The 15,856-nt window shown below is 49.5% G+C and overlaps 2 protein-coding genes across 17 annotated transcripts; one reads left to right on the forward strand and one right to left on the reverse strand.

Annotated features, from left to right (window-relative positions):
- Positions 1–1,224: 1,224 nt before the first annotated feature.
- On the forward strand, positions 1,225–7,424 carry LOC123119378 (uncharacterized). 16 transcript variants are annotated; one of them, XR_006458668.1, is made up of 11 exons: positions 1,236–1,556; positions 1,641–1,982; positions 2,069–2,137; positions 3,434–3,539; positions 4,206–4,327; positions 5,252–5,294; positions 5,379–5,440; positions 5,848–6,012; positions 6,516–6,679; positions 6,908–6,994; positions 7,087–7,424. XR_006458668.1 is itself a non-coding variant. In XM_044539178.1 (5 exons), the coding sequence occupies exons 1-5, from the start codon at positions 1,413–1,415 to the stop codon at positions 4,227–4,229; spliced, it is 663 nt and encodes a 220-aa protein (XP_044395113.1). In that variant the 5' UTR covers positions 1,225–1,412; the 3' UTR covers positions 4,230–4,615. The 16 variants fall into 16 exon arrangements, 1 of the variants encoding a protein (XP_044395113.1); XR_006458644.1 differs by having other exon boundaries at positions 1,239–1,556; positions 6,958–6,994; XR_006458639.1 differs by having other exon boundaries at positions 1,242–1,556; positions 6,521–6,679.
- A 530-nt stretch (positions 7,425–7,954) lies between these two features.
- LOC123119422 (uncharacterized) lies at positions 7,955–10,713 on the reverse strand. Its single transcript, XM_044539231.1, has 2 exons — positions 8,660–10,713; positions 7,955–8,054 (listed from the first exon to the last, which is right to left on the reverse strand). The coding sequence occupies exon 1, from the start codon at positions 10,555–10,557 to the stop codon at positions 8,665–8,667; it is 1,893 nt and encodes a 630-aa protein (XP_044395166.1). The 5' UTR covers positions 10,558–10,713; the 3' UTR covers positions 7,955–8,054; positions 8,660–8,664.
- Between the last annotated feature and the right edge of the window lie 5,143 nt (positions 10,714–15,856).

Genomic DNA, 15,856 nt, shown 5'->3' on the forward strand with positions numbered 1-15,856 from the left:
TGTTGACAACCAATAGATATATCTTTCCTTAAATGTATTTGAGACAATTTAATTTTTATTTGGCTTATAAACTATGACATATTTATTTGGGTTGTGGAGCAATGCTAAATTTGTTTGCTTCTAAAACTATGCAAAAAAGTGTATACATTTGTTAAAATACGGCGGCAAGCCGGTCACGCAGGCAAATATGGGTCGACGCGTTGGATGCACTACCGACCCATCCAAATCAAAAACAGGGCGACACCGAGTGGGCATCCGACCCAAACAGACAAAGCATGCATCCGTCTGGGATGCGTCGGAGTTGCTCTCCGTCTATCAGAATCACTGCACACGCAACAAAGGTATCTACTCCGATAAACGCCTTCCCCAAAGAGGAAATCAATGTGTGCAGCGTATTCAGTTACTGGCAGTAGTAATCTTCAGGGCTCTCCCATCTAACATATAAACCCTGCTACGCTACCCGCCATTCCAGAGCCCCTGCGAGCGCGAGCGATTTTTGGCCTTTCGATCATTTTACTGTTCACGTTTTTACGCTGCTGTCGATTGGTCAGCCGTTAGTTGCTTTTACACACATGCGCTTAGTATATCACTGGCTGGCTGCTGGGTCCATCTTTCCATGGGGCCCGGGGGCAGTGGCTGGGTTGTGCGCGCAGGTCGTCGTTGTTGTCATGCGCATATGGATTGACTCAGCGGAGTAATTGCATTGGCTCGTTTTGCGGGATGTGGTGGAATACTATTGATTTACTCGTCTGCTTGTTACGCTTTCTTTGATGGTGGTCCCGATTTACGTTTGGTCCCATGTTGCAGTGGCTTGCGGGTGAAAGGATTGCGCTCGCCAGCGTTGCCTGCTGCATGCGCGTCGATTGGCTCTCGCGTTGCCCGTAGAATGCGCGTCGATTGGCTGAGGGCTGAAATCCCGCTGCTTTACTCGTCCGTGCCATGCACTGTCTTTGATGGTGGTCCCGGCTTGCATTTAGGCCCGCGTTGCAGCGTCATGTGTGCGTGAGCGGTTGGGTTCCCCATCTCTGCTCGTTGGGTAAAGTGACGCAGGCCTGTGCCCGTTGGGTAAAAGAGAGTAACATGGGCACATGGCAGGTGAAAGGTGCACACATACTTTCGGCCTTATTTGTTCTGTCGCTGCGACTGGGCCTGTGTGTTCTGGTCCCGCTTGTAAGTTCAACCGGTAGAAGCGGGTCGGTTCATTTGAAATTTACAGCGCCTCGGTGCCTGGGTTTGTCAGGGATGCACTGTGATCACGTTCGCTGAAGTGCTGAACCGTCGTGGTGGGCGGGTGCTCAACCCGGATCCGGCTTGCCTATCCCCCTTTCTCGTTGCTCACTTGGATCATCTCTTGGCCTGACTCCGCCTTCCCATCCCCACGGTGGAGCGCGAGAAAGGAGGGCGAGGACGAGATGACGACCGGGTCGTCCGTCAGCCTCGCTGCCGGGGAGCAGTCGGCCCGCGGTCGCGCGGTGCTGTCCGGCCTGCCGGACACGGCCGGCATCGTCCTCGTCGGCGATGGGCCCCGTCGATGTCGCCCCCCTCAGCGCTATGAGGTCCGTCCGCTCGCCTACCTGGTGCGATTGTTTGGTTCATCTCAATCGACATTGATCTGATTTGATTTTGATTCGTGCTGGCAGGGGTGTGCGGTGCGTTTTATGGTGCGATGGATGGCGCTGGGGCAAGGGCGGCCACGGCTCGCACAAGATTCAGCTCCTGCTCGTGGAGTTAAAGGCCGGTGTTGGGGTCCTCAGCGGCGAGGAGGACGACACGTCGTGTGTACGCAGTGTTCCTCCCGCTCGTGGAGTGAGCGTTTTGGACCAGCCTCGAGGGTGGCCGTCCGGACGGCAACGAGCTTCGGCTCTGCATCCAGAGCTGCAACTCCGGCAGGCACGCCACTTCTTCGCCCCTCTCAGTCGCCGGTGCTTTTATTCTGTGTATGGCGATGGGGTTGCTTCATCTGCTCCGTTCATGTCGTTGAGGTTTGTTCTTCCATCCTCTTCCTTCCTTTGCCTCCTCAAATTCTTCTTTGGTCTTACTCCTTATAGTAGATTTCTGTCCTCCGTAGGTTTTGTGATGTTTGCCTGTTTCTCGCTCTCGAGTAGGTCCCTGCGTCAATCTTGCCTTCGGCATTGAGGTGAGAAAATTAGCCCCACCTTTTCTTGCTGCTCTACTGTTCGGTGAAATGCTTGTGCCCTGATGGATTCCGTTTTTTCCCCTTGGTGTTCCTTCGCGTCCTGCTTCTTGCCTGCTTTGCAAGTCTTTGTTTCACCTGTTGGCTCGGTTCAGTTGATTGTCCGTGCATGGGTATGTTCTGTATACGATGCAAATTCGGAACAATGGATTTGGTTTTCTGAACCACAAAACTTGTCTAGCTTGAATTAGCAGATTACACCATGAAAATACATACTGTCCTTTAAAAAATACTGTGTATTAGTACCTCTTTAGACCCTGCTGCTTGCGATCTGAACCAGGATATACTTTTCTACAATTTAGATGTTATATCAGTTTGCAGATGAGTTCGTGGCTAATACTAGCATTGTGAATTTTTCATGTTTGTCTTCCTTCCTTTCAACCTGATGCATGTCAGCATGTGCATAATGCTCGTTTGTGACTATTCTTTGTTTTCTTATCACATCTACGCCATGGTTATGAGGGATAATTTTAATTCTATTGCTAGATGCTGTGTTTGAGTTTTATCCATCACCGGAAAATGGTATCAAAAGGTCTATGGTTAATTGTTCAGACACTGGAGCAGAAAAGGCTATAATTTGGTCTCACTTTGATTCTGTTACGACTAGATATCAAGTTTATAGCATGTGAACTCTAAAGAGTAGCAACTAAATCTTGTGCTCAATCACTGCCTACCCTCCTGAGAACCAGAGCAAAAAATGTATAGTCTACACAAATTTTAGTTAAGATTGTATCCAGATCATATGGTACGGATATTGCCTCGCTGATACTGACGTTTTGCTGAACCTGGACTTGTAAATTGCCCTGTATCACCCTCACACAGGTGGATCCTCGGTATACAAATTAGTACTTAAGCATTGGCTTTTCTCTGAATAAGAATAACGGCGTACATACCTGAAGAATTAAAACTTGCAATAATATATACTTCTACTTTGTACACCTGTCTGAGAATGCCATAAGCCTTGTTTTTACACCTCTTGAAATTTCTCAATCTATTTATGATTCTGAACAATTTTTAGTCTATAATTAATTTTCCTGTCAACCAGCATCCCAAGCAAGCAATATCAAGGTTGGTTAGCACACGTCTTACACTTCCTATATATGATATGGTCCATATATGCACATTGCACGTAAAAAACTTGAGTTTCATGCATAGATTTTTTAAAAATAGCTTATTTTCTATTCGGGCACTCTTCGTAAAAAGTACTGCATATTGAAACTTATGCATTATACCTTGCAGGTATTGCAAGGCGCATCATTGGACTGATGTACCAGAAAGGGCAGTGCCACTAGAGATAATTATTCCAGATCACCTTCTACTTCTTGATGGAAGTCATTATCAGAATGTATGCATCATCGTGGTATTTACTCATGTACTATACTGTATGAAATTAAACTGAGCTAACTGAATTATCTTTGAAAAAATATTAGACTATGTGTATATTACCAAGTGTGTTCTTATTTTTCGCTTTTCAGGTAGTTGTTATAGGGGAGAACAAAGTATTAATATTGCTGGTTTGTAATATAGAATAATCCTTATGGTCAGATTTGGCTAAATTTTTATGAATGTTGGCGCCTGAGAGTGCCCAAATTTGTGTTGGATTTGATTAGTATGTTGTATGCTTACTATGTTCCAGGAGGATCGTTCTTTGAATACATTGACAAACATGTTCTGCTTTTAATGTTATTTCTGTACATAAAACGTACCAAATTAAGAACTAATGTACCCTTCTTACTTGGAAACAGCTTCTAGGACTAACCGATGCTAAATTAAGAACTAGGATTTGGCAGCAGGCATGGTCCGTCCGGCATGCTATAGCCTTTTAGGTTGTTATTGTTTACAATTAGGTTATGCTAAACCAGCAAATAGAGCTTCACCATTTAAAATTTTGATCCACCAATGGTGCTCCAGTGATTTCTACTTATTTTTTGTTGTGTCTTGGTAGTTTGATAAAATAGGGCATGATTTTCATATAGTTTTGTTACATGATATTACATTGGTTTTCTGACAGATTAATCCATCACAAGCAAAATAGGAGACAAGGCATCATGAAGCAACTATAGCAGGCTATGACAATTGGTTGTAATAAATAAATGGAGAATACCCACTGACAGAAGTTTTTGCGCTAAATATGTAAGCCATCCTAAACCCAATAAAAAACAAAAGAGAACAATACCGAACCTGAGTAGTATTCCAATTTTATCTCATATTATTTCATATATATCTGTCATCAGATAAGTATATTGCAAATAGAAGGGTTAAAAACAAATGTAGAATTTCTGCCAAATGAAGCTATGCAATATATGGAACTAACTTGCAATAGGATCCCATGGGATTACAACTATGCGAAGAACAGTCTGCTAAGAAAGAAATTCAGTCCAGTCAAAACGAAAATCAGTCTCTTTGGCGTCAGATTGAACATATAAATGATGAAGGGGGTGCCAGGCAGGCTCGTTGCATCCACGTCCTCGCTATTCCTCGCTATGAATAGTGCAAAGCAGCTGGCGAGCGAGCGAAAAAAAAACAAGCGAGAGATAGATCCCTGCAGCCACCGCATGCTTCCTCCATCTCTCCCCTCCCGCACCATCCACTTCCTCCCTCTGCGCCGCCTCCTCTCCTCCCGATTCGCCTCCTCCTCTCCTCCTCTCGCGCCTCCTCTCATCTCCACCTCCTCTCCAGCTGTCGCCGCTGCGCCAGGGCCTCGCCTTGCCCTGCAGTTCCTCGTGCGCCTTCTCTCATCTCCGCCTCCTCTCCTGCTGCCGCCGCCGCGCCAGGGCCTCGCCTCGCCCTCACCGCCCACTGGTGACCTCCCAGCCCTTGTTCTCCGCCTAATCCTTTTGCTTCTCTGTACAGGTAGGAACATGATACTACACTTGATCTTTTCGCAAAATAAAAACTGCTTGCAACAGAGATGATGCCTCTAATTTAGTTAGCTAATGCTGATGCTATATGGCATTTTTTTTTGTATTGAAGGAACTGTGTACATAATGAACCATATATTAATAATCCAGTGATTTCTGCTCATTACTAATCTAATGTGTTGTTTACTTGTTATAGACACTGCTGCATTTGTTGTCCATTTTGCCATCGTGAGCTTCAGGTAACTACATGTGCAAATATGCCAATGGATTACATCCTCAGGATTAACAAGTTCATGTGTGCTGCTGCTCTTACTATCTACTAGGTAGGCTGGTCTGAACGCGCTATTGATGGCGTTTTCCTCTGGAGTACCAAGAAAAATAGCAGGTAACAGAATTTCTCTTTTTGTGACTTCTTAAATGTTTGTTTCTTGAATGAGTCCACTCATTTTGTATTTCGCTATGCTATTGAAAGTTCTGTGATGCTTACTGTCTAGCTGATTTTTTTTGTAAATCAATAGTTAAGAAGATGTTGATTATATTTAGTTTGTATGACAGTAAAGGATGTATGTTAAGTGGTAAAAAAGAAGTAACATACTAATTAGATTATTTTATATTTGTATTTGCTTTGCCTTTTATCTTCCTACAATAGTCAGTTGTTTTTGGCACTCTGTGCAAGTGGTACATCATCGAAAGACATTGGATCGCTGTTTTTTTTATTTTAATGATTTTTGTTTCAGCTACCCAATTTTTGTCTTGATGGTTGTCTAAGATGAGTTTCACTTCTTTGTTCAGATCATCCCTGTAGTAGAAGCCATGCAAGCGCCATGTAAAATGGTTTTGAATCGGAACCGAAGCCATCTGTTGGAAGTAACATCTGTAGGGACTGAACCTGTATGCCACTCCCAGTAATATAGAGTGAAGGCAATAACAACATTGTTTGCTGTTGGTTTATAATCGGTGAGTTCCTACTCCTTGGATTCACCTGTTTATTGCCTGCATACCTTGGCTAGGATATGTTGTTTCTTAATATTACCCGCAAGTCTGAATCTTTTAATTATTTGTACAATATTTTTAATTATAGGAGTATTGGCCATTGTTTATTCTTGGTATGCACATCAAATTTTCAGATATTCTTAATTGTGGATGTACCTTTAGGCTTTCGTGAAATAGATATGTATCATATATTGATGCGTGTCCTAAGCAGCAGATCATTACTATAGTTTATGTAGTGTCAAAACCTTACATTATGTGCCTTCTTTTAAGTTTTCACATAAAGCTAGGGTGTTCCTCTGTTTAGAGAGTTTGGATAGAAGGCAATACTAAACTGCTTCCGTTTATTGTCTCGATATGATCTTTTAACATTGTTTCTCAACTGTGTTCAATCTGGCTTATCAATAAAATATACTCACTGTCATGCGTTCTGCCTTGATCCATTCCCTATGCTTATTTGGTTGGGTTAGTGCAGGTAACTGGCCAAGCTACTTGGCTCACTTTCGTTGCCTTTTGCGGGTCCTTTTGTGGGATGTTGTTGTCATTCTCGGCCTTAATGCTCGGAGGAGGGTCAGGGGCATTTCCTTCATGGGAAGAGGGGCATCTGTGAGGGTATTGGCCAGAAGTAGGCAAGGTAAAAAAACTAGGTTCTATCTCTGCTACATCTGATTAGGCAACTAAATTTGGTCCCCTTACTCATTTCTTTTTCACTTACTGTATGTGAAGCGATACAATTTTATTTCCATTACTGCATCTTAATATGTTTTAGCGATTGGTGAATGCACAACTTTAGCTCATAAACTACATGGCAAATGCTAATTCTGATGGGGCTTTTGCCACTTATTGTTTTGTGGTTGTCTAGACAGCTGATGGCATGGTTCTTTCTTGCTAATTGCCAATTCTTTTGTATAGGGTCCCTCGGCTACTTATGCTTTGCTAGACAATGAGGGTATGTAGATAGCATGTATGGTTTTCACATTGTTTTGTGCAGATTGAGATGCATCACATGATGTTTTCCTTTTACATTTATGGATATTACAGAGTCCTTTCCTTTTCCACAAGGGGTAGTAGCTGTGCCATTCGATTCGGAAGACAAAGAGTTGATCACAAAGGGGTAGCATTCAGGACCTTTCCTTTTCCACAAGGGACAGTAGCTGTGCCATTCGATTCGAAGGACAAAGAGTTGATCACAAAGGGATAGCATTCAGGATATATACACAAAAGAGTATGAAACCAAATTATATGATATAGTTGACCACTATTTCTATTAACTTCTTCTGTACACAATGTTCATGAGTTCATGTATTAAGTACATTTTATTGTGTCACTTGTGTTTACTCTTTTTTTAATGCAAGTTTACAGCTACTCGGAGTTCCTAATTGCAGACTCAATTATCTTGACCTACCGATGATCTAATTTGTGGCATTATTACCTTAAGAAAATATTTGCATTTAGTTTCCTTTATATAGGAGTACAAGTTCTTACCAAATGTATTCAAATATACGGTTATTGAAAAAATGGAAAATATTTTCAACACGAACATGGTTTTTTTTTTTGCGGAAAAACTTCCAATCTATTCATCTTCAATCATGGCAGTACAACGAATACCAGAAATAAAAATTACATCCAGATTCGTAGACCACCTAGCGACGACTACAAGCACCGAAGCGAGCCGAAGGCGCGCCGCCGTCATCGCCCCTCCATCGCCGGAGCCGGGCACAACTTGTTGTAGTAGACAGTCAGGAAGTCGTCGTGCTAAGGCCCCATAGGACCAGCACCCCAGAACAGCAACCGCCGCCGATGAAAAATAACGTAGATCGGAAGGATCCAAACCGAAGACACACGAACGTAGACGAACAACGACGAGATCCGAGCAAATCCACCAAAAATAGATCTGCCGGAGACACACCTCCACACGCCCACCAACGATGCTAGACGCACCGCCGGAACGGGGGCTAGGCAGGGAGACCTTTATTCCATCTTCAGGGAGCCGCCGCCGTCTCGCCTTCCTGAGTAGGACACAAACCCTAACAAGATTGAAAAAAACGACTAAAAACGAAGCCCTCCCGCCGGCCCTTGCCAGGATCCACCGCGCCTCCATGGCCCTAGGGCCACCGGAGACGAGGCGGACCTGCGCCGGCGCCGGCGAGAGGCACAAACCCTAACTTTCTTTCTTGGAGGAGGAGGAGGAGGTTATAACACGAACATGGTTTTAAACGGGTCTTTGCGCCATTTGGCGCAACTGGTCATCTAGTACTCTTAAACTGAACCAAATCTCAATGTAAGAAAAGAAATATAAGGTCGTGACTTTCTCAGGTTACAGGCATGGAACAGTAAAAGACAGCGAATTTCTGAGTTACAACAGAGATACAATGCAACAAGGTAACATAGGGAAAATGCAACAATGTAACATATAAGCAAACTAAAATTCCTCGTTGCTGAATTCGATAAACTAGTGTAATCTGGGCGCACAAAAGTGAACAATAGTGTTACAACAAAACACTGCTACGAACAAGCTAGCTTACAACAATGCGGCAGGCGCTTAAAAGACAGCAGGCAATACATGTGAGTTCAAAAATACTCTATCAAGAATAATAACTGAGACTCAGCTCACCTTACTCAACCAGATATTCCGGAGGCGGCTGCGCATGTATTGACACCATCCTTGCAGTCGCGTGTTAGGTCATTGAATGTCTCCAACTTCCTCTTCCCCCTGAGGAACACCTCAGTGTCAACTGCAACCCTCATGTAACCATCGAACTCCACCGGATTGCCATTGTTGAGCTCCTTAGTTTCAGCATACCATTCACTATTTTCATCCCAAAGGTCCTTGAAATCATCCAGGAAACGCGTCTTATACTTGTTCTTCAGCGGGTCGAAGAAGGATTTATCAGACTCGTCTGTAGCAATGTACAAATACCGTCCGGCACCAACCTTATCATTGAGTGTCGTAAGGAGATTTTCTGGCGAGGTATCTGCATCAAGGTTTGGCCACAGCTGTGTGTTCTGGGCTTTCTCTCCTCTCACGACGTGCATCGAGTCGAAATCCCAACTCATTCGAGAGGCAATGGCAGACACAATCTCCATCAAGCGGCGCGACTTCCACAAGAAATGCCATGGCCGTTTGATCATGGCCTCCGTCTCACCCTCGCACACACGTGACCAGTAGTTATCCGGCTCAACATGCCCAAACTTCCTCATGATCAGCGTGTCCTTGACGTCACGAAGTTTCATGGGGGTCACCTTGATGTCTTCAGTGTAGTGGTTCTTCAGTCGATCCTTCTTGTGCCACTTCCCCCAGTCTGTCCAGAACTGACTCTGATCGATCACAGATGCAGATTCCTTCAGGTGCTCAAAATCAAAGTAGAGCCTGAAATCTTTTTCTTCATCCTTGCCACTGGCAGTATACCGGGAATTGAGGCAGACGTTGAAGTCCATAACAAGTGTCCGATTCAAGAACTGCGCCTCACCTAGCGCACACAAAAAGCCCCAAATGTAGTGGTTCATGCTCTTGCATCTCTCACCACCTCCCATGTAAATGAGGTACCTTCCGCGGCTGAAATCGGACTCAGAAGCGACCACCGGCATGCTGTCATTGACGGCATCGCCGACAACAAACACCTGGTCTGCAGCAGTCGTGGTGTCTGCATTAGCACCATTCTCGTCGATCCTCATCTGGGTCTTGGCTGGCACGAAGTCTGTGGTCACCGGTGCCTCACGCTTTCCCTTCTTGCCCTTCTTGCCCTTGCGTCGCCCGCTGCGCTTGGCGCCGGTGCCGGAGTGGTACTCGCCGATGCTTTCCACCACGAGGGAGCATGTGTTGACATCGCGGGTGAGCGTGAACCGGCGGTAGTCCTTATAGTAGGTGGTGCGTCCTGTGGCGTCTTCGGCTGGGCGGAAGCGCCAGGCGAGGTCGCACGCCATGGGGCTCTCCGGCACCACGACGGGGCGGCCGAAGCGATAGAAGTGCAGGTCGGGGAACCTCTCGATCGACGTACGCATGAGCAGGTTGAAGAGCTCCCTATCCCCCGTGCAGTCCACCGGCGCCTCCGTGTCGCAGGAAACAGCCTCCACGATAGGCTTCTCCTCCTGGGCGGCCGAGTTGGGGTCGGTGACGGTGTCGGTGTCGACGGTGACGGACTGCTCCGTCTCTACCTCCGTTTTCTCGGATCCAACATCGGAGAGCTCGATGAACTTGGGTCCGACAGTGGCGTGGGCGTCCTCGGAGGAGTTGGAGCCGGTGGCGAAGTCCTCCCCGGTACGGAGCACGGAGTCGTCGGCGAGGAAGGTGGAGTTGGAGGTGGCGGAGGTGAGGAACGCGGTGAGCTGGTGGGAGGATGGGTGCAGGAGCGGGTCGTCGGGGCTGTGGACGGCGGCGAGGAGCGTGAACGCGAGGACGGCGGCCACGAAGAGCCCGAATAGGAGGTTGCCGCCCGACCGCAGCGCGACGCGCAGGTCGAGTGCGTCCCCGCGCCACTGCGGCGCCGACATCCCCAACCCTCGCCCCAGCATTCGTGCGGATCTGGGAGACGGGGCCGCGGATTGGGAAGCGACGGCGAGGGGGAGGGATCTGGCTGGGGCGCCGACAGGGGACAGGACGAGCTGAGCTGACGAGAGAGGTACTGACCGTGTGAGTGCAGTTCACTCCAGTTTTTTTACTGGGGGACGCGGTCGCACTCGAGTTGGTGTCTTTGTCGTTTTTTTTTAGGGTTTGTCGGATTTTATTTTATAGAGTAAACGGTCCTGAAGTTTTCCCCACCGTCCTGTCCGTCCCGTCTGCTTTGACCAAAATGAACAGATGACATGATCCAACGCACGGCCACATCCTTAAATTTTATTTATTTGGCGTTCGTTCTGTCTCATTTCCGACACAAACATGCGTCCGGTTTACATTCACACGAAGACCAAACGAACGGACACACGGTTGCACCTTGCCTGCCTTGGGGACGTGTGGCGGCCTCCCACCTACCTCCACCGCCCAACATTAATGCGCACGCGCGGTGGGACCCGATTGTCATTGACGCGGGCGGAGGGTCGTCATCCATCTTAATGTGGAAGCAGTGGACCGGCCAGTCCACAGTTTCCACTTCCTGACCGTCTTGCCTCCTCGAGCCCCGACACAAACAAACCTTAGCCCTCATCCACATCTCCGCCGGCGACAATGGTGGGGTGATGGTTCCCCGACCGCAAGACGAGGCAAGACCACGAGGTCGGGCTGTCGTCGGGTCGCCGTCGCCGCTCCCCCACCCCGCCTTTACCTCAACCTCCACCGCCCGCATTTCATATCGCGCCAGGCGGCGCCCCACCTCGCCGGCGGCCGTACGTCAAGGCGGAGGTGTGCCAGCGCGGCTGGGAGACGCGCACGCCATTGCCGTGGGGCGACGTGCACCTCCCCAACAACTGGCACCTCTCCGAGGATTGCGTGCCTGTCCCGCCGGTCCCGGTGAGAGGCCGCGCCCGCCGGGACAAGATCCATCGTCGCCGCCCCCGCCTACCCCCGGACCTCATTGGCGACTGGAGGTGCGCCGTGGACTCGCCGTTGTGGGATACGTGGCTCCGCGACGAGCACGACATCCGGCGGCAGTCCTACTTTGCAGGTCGTCCATAGAGCCCGCGGTGGCCATGCGCTGACCACCGTGCGCCCGCTCCCAGCGCGCCCCAGTCGCGCGGCCGCAGGCAGGTTTGCGACCCCCTACGCCGTCTCCGTCCCCGCCACCCCCGGAGCGAATGGCGGCCGCCGAGCAGGAGGAGCTGATGCGGCAAGTGATGGAGGAGTCCGTCCACACCCACGACGAGTGCCAATGGGAGGGCCTCGAGGAGATGTTGGCCCTGTCAGCGACCGGCGACATAGCCTTCCCCGAGCTCGACGCGTGCGTCAAGGAGGAGGCCATGGAGGAGCCGACGGGATGGAACCCGACATTGGTCGGGCAGTCTTGGACGTGGACAGACCATCGTGTCGTGCACACCGGAGGTGGACGCCGGCCAATGGTCACCATCCCCACCACGCAAAGAGGTTGTGCAGGCGCCATCACAGCTGGCACAGCAGGCGGCTCCGCCCTGGCAGGGGCCTCCAGCCCACCTCTGGTAGCCACCTCCATACGTCAACCTCACCGGTGACGAGGACAGCGACGAGGAGTAGACGGCGGCCACGGCCCTTTTATTTTTTTAATGTTTTAAATGATCTTGTTTATATTAATGTGCGAACTTGGGTAATGTGGACATTTTAATGTCCGTGTTAAATATTTTTTGAGTTGTTTTTAATCTTTATTTGGGGTTTTGGGGTTTTTATTTCCGAGTCCAAAAAAATGGACCGTTTGGGGTGCGGGCGACCCATTGGGCGCACCGATGGCCGCACGATCGCAAGCGGACGACCGTGTCCGTTTTCCTTCCCCAAACGATGAAAAGCGGACAAACTGGACGTCCGTTTGGGTCGCGCATTGGAGTTGGCCTAAGGCCATCTTCATCTCCAACGCTAACCCTCATGCGGCAAATTTTCGTGTTTTGACCCTTTTGGCAAAGTTTAGTCGGACCTGACCCTTGTCCGAAAGTATTTCGAGATATGACATTTTTCGTACCACGGGAGTCCACGACGGTAGGGTTGTATAGCCTAACATCAGGCTTCCAGATGGTAGGTTAACGGCCGCCGCCGTCAAACAACTGTACTAACTGTATCAGGGCTAACGTGGCCTAACGGCACTACCGCCAAGGTGGAAGGTGGTAGGGTAGCTAAAGCTACCGCCAACCTCCTCGGCGGTAGGGTGTGTCAGGCCCTGCCCGTGCGCCCAGGTGTTGTAACAGAAAAACGAAGGAAATTTACGGCAAGGTTTCACACCCTACCGCTGGGCAGTCTAGCGGTAGGGTCCCTTGTAACCTCAAATTGCAAAGATTTTGTGGTAGGCTGTGAGAACCTACCGCCGCAGTCCCTGGCGGTAGATTCCTCTGTCACTTATTTTTTTCCAGCAAAACTTGATCATTTCAATTCCAAATATGAATGACGGTTCAACACAACAGTAATACTGTTTGCAAATCAAAATATGATGATCTCACACATTATAACATGTAGCACACATCGATGTAAATGATAGTTCATTTCAACACATCAAATATATCAACTAGGTTCACATGTCCAACATAATAAATAGGCAGCAAACCGACAACATGAAGTAGTTCGACATAGCAAACAAGTTCTCATTCACTGTTCAACATATATAGTTTAACTAAGAGAGTTCAACACGACCATATCACTTGTTCATCCCCCTCTTGGAGGTATGCTCCTCGTTTCTCTTCGAGCGGGTTTCATCCGGCTTTTTGTGCGACGACGAGGACGCTCTCTTTGAAATGGGGATGGACTCTTCCAATCCTTCTTCTGTTGTTTCCTCCTCTTGTCGAGTCGGTGGAGGTCCGTCATCGTCGTTGTACTCATCCTCCCCGTCACCTCCTTCCTTGGCTTGCTACTCTTCCTCTTCTTCCTCATCATCTTCTCCCTCGTCCTCCTCAACAACACAAGACAACGAGGCGGCATGGGTACACACTACAAAAAAAGGACACATCGGTGACATTTTGGGCCGAACGAAAAAAAATTCTGTCATACATATGACACTTCTATGACGATAATTGTGACAGAACCCGGTATCATCATAGATGTGGTGGGCTCCAACTTCTATGACAAAAAATCATGACAAAAAATGGGCTTTTCGTCCTGGGCGGGCTGAAAACGCAGCTGCATGACATTATTTGGGCCGTCCATGACGGAAAAAAACGTGGTAGAAGCGAGGGGGAGGAAAATTTCGGGGAGTTCCCGGTTACGGTGGGAGGTCAGGGGCCGAGCGATGCGCGTTTCTCTCGTACACGTACGCGTGTGTGTGCGAGGCGTTGGCTCTAACTGAACCTGAGCGAGGTGTTGGCCTCTAACTGAACCCGAGCGATTGCACTGCAGGCTACCGTTACTGAACCCGAGTGATCGACCGATGGTTGTTAACTGAACCCGATCGAGCGATTCCTTCGCTACTGCTGCTAACTGAAGCCGATCGATTGGATGAACAGTGAGCGTTGCGGGGGGGGGGGGGGGGTGGATGAACAGTGAGCGGTGGCGTTGCCTCTGGATGAACAGGACCCCGTGGTGTGGAGGGTTGGATGAACATTAGACGGTGGAGGGGTGGCCGTGGAGGGGTGGTTGAACAGGACCCCGTGGTGTGGAGGGCTGGATGAACAGTAGACGGTGGAGGGGTGCCCGTGGAGGGATGCCCGTGGAGGGGTGGTTGAACAGTAGCCGGTGGAGTAGCGCGCGGTGGAGGCTGGATGAACAGGAGCCCGTGGAGGCTGGAGGAGGTCGACGGTAGCCCGTGGAGGCTGGAGGAGGTCGACGGTGGAGATGAACATTATCCCGTGGAGTCCCGTTTTGCGGTACGGCACACCCCTCCCGATGAACAGGACCCCCGTTTCGACCGTAGCGCTCCAACACAAGTCCGCTTCGTCCGTTTTGCGGTATGCCACACCCCTCCCGATCAACAGGACCCTCGTTTCGACCGTACGAGGTCCGTTTCGTCCATTTTGCGGTACGCTACACCCCTCCCGATTAACAGGACCCCCGTTTTGACCGTAGGAGGTCCGTTTCCTCCGTTTTGCGGTACGCCACACCCCTCCCGATCAACAGGACTCCCGTTTCGACCGTAGGAGGTTTGTTTCCTCGGTTTTGCGGTACGCCACACCCCTCCCGATCAACAGGACCCCTTTTCTACCGTAGGAGGTCTGTTTTGTCCGTTTTGCGGTACGCCACACCCCTCTTGATCAACAAGACCCCCTTTTCGACCGTAGGAGGTTGTTTCCTCCGTTTTGCGGTACGCCACACCCCTCACGATCAAGAGGACCCTGTTCCGAACATAGGAGGTCCGTTTCCTCCGTTGTGCGGTACGCCAGGCCTCGTTTCCATCGCCTGTTCCGTCCAAGCCCTCCCGATGAACACGACCACGCATTCCGTTCCGACCCAGCCGGTTGGCTCCCCATGAACATGACGACGACGCTGTTTCTCCGTTCCGACCCAGCCATGTACGTATGCGCGAGTAGGCATTCGAGACCCTGCCCATAGTATGTACATGGCCGCATTTTCTTTCTTGCACCCTCGCCGCTGTACGTACGTGTACATACTACGTGCGCGCCTCTGTTACGACATGTGCGCGCCTCTACTACAACACGTGCGCGCCTCTACATCAACCAGTATGTACGTACACGTTCGCGACGAGAATGACAACGCTACGTACGCTTCGACCAGGTGGGTCCCGAATGTCAGGCACTTCCTTGCCTGCGAAGATGTAGCTGGTGGGTCCCAGCAGTCAGGGGGGCGAATCGGTTTTTTTTTGCCCGGACACACTTCCTTGCGTGCGAAGATGTAGCTGGTGGGTCCCAACAGTCAGGGGGAAACGTTTTTTTCGTGAAATATTGGTGGCCCGTCCTGTGGGTCCCTGTTGTCAGGTGGAGGAATAATTATTTTGTGCATAATAAGGAGGCACTTCCTTGCGGCCGCCGTGGACCCAGATGTCAGCCTCTTCATGCACAGTACTCTTCCAATGGAAGTCGGTCGTTGACCACATTGACCACGCCGCGCCGAGAGCACCACGGCAGTGGACGACGACGAGGCCTAGGAAGGGGACGACGCGGAGCCGGGGAAGACGCAGCAGTGGATGCCCACGCGAAGAGGAGTACGAGGATGAGGCTGCCGTCGCCGCAGAATAACAGGGGGTGTGGGTGAGTAGAGGGATGGCCTGGCCAGTGGTGGGAGTAGTAGGGGCGATGAGGCCTTCACGGCATCACAGCC

This window comes from Triticum aestivum, chromosome 1B (assembly GCF_018294505.1).
Source record: "Triticum aestivum cultivar Chinese Spring chromosome 1B, IWGSC CS RefSeq v2.1, whole genome shotgun sequence".
Classification (NCBI taxonomy): Eukaryota; Viridiplantae; Streptophyta; class Magnoliopsida; order Poales; family Poaceae; genus Triticum; species Triticum aestivum.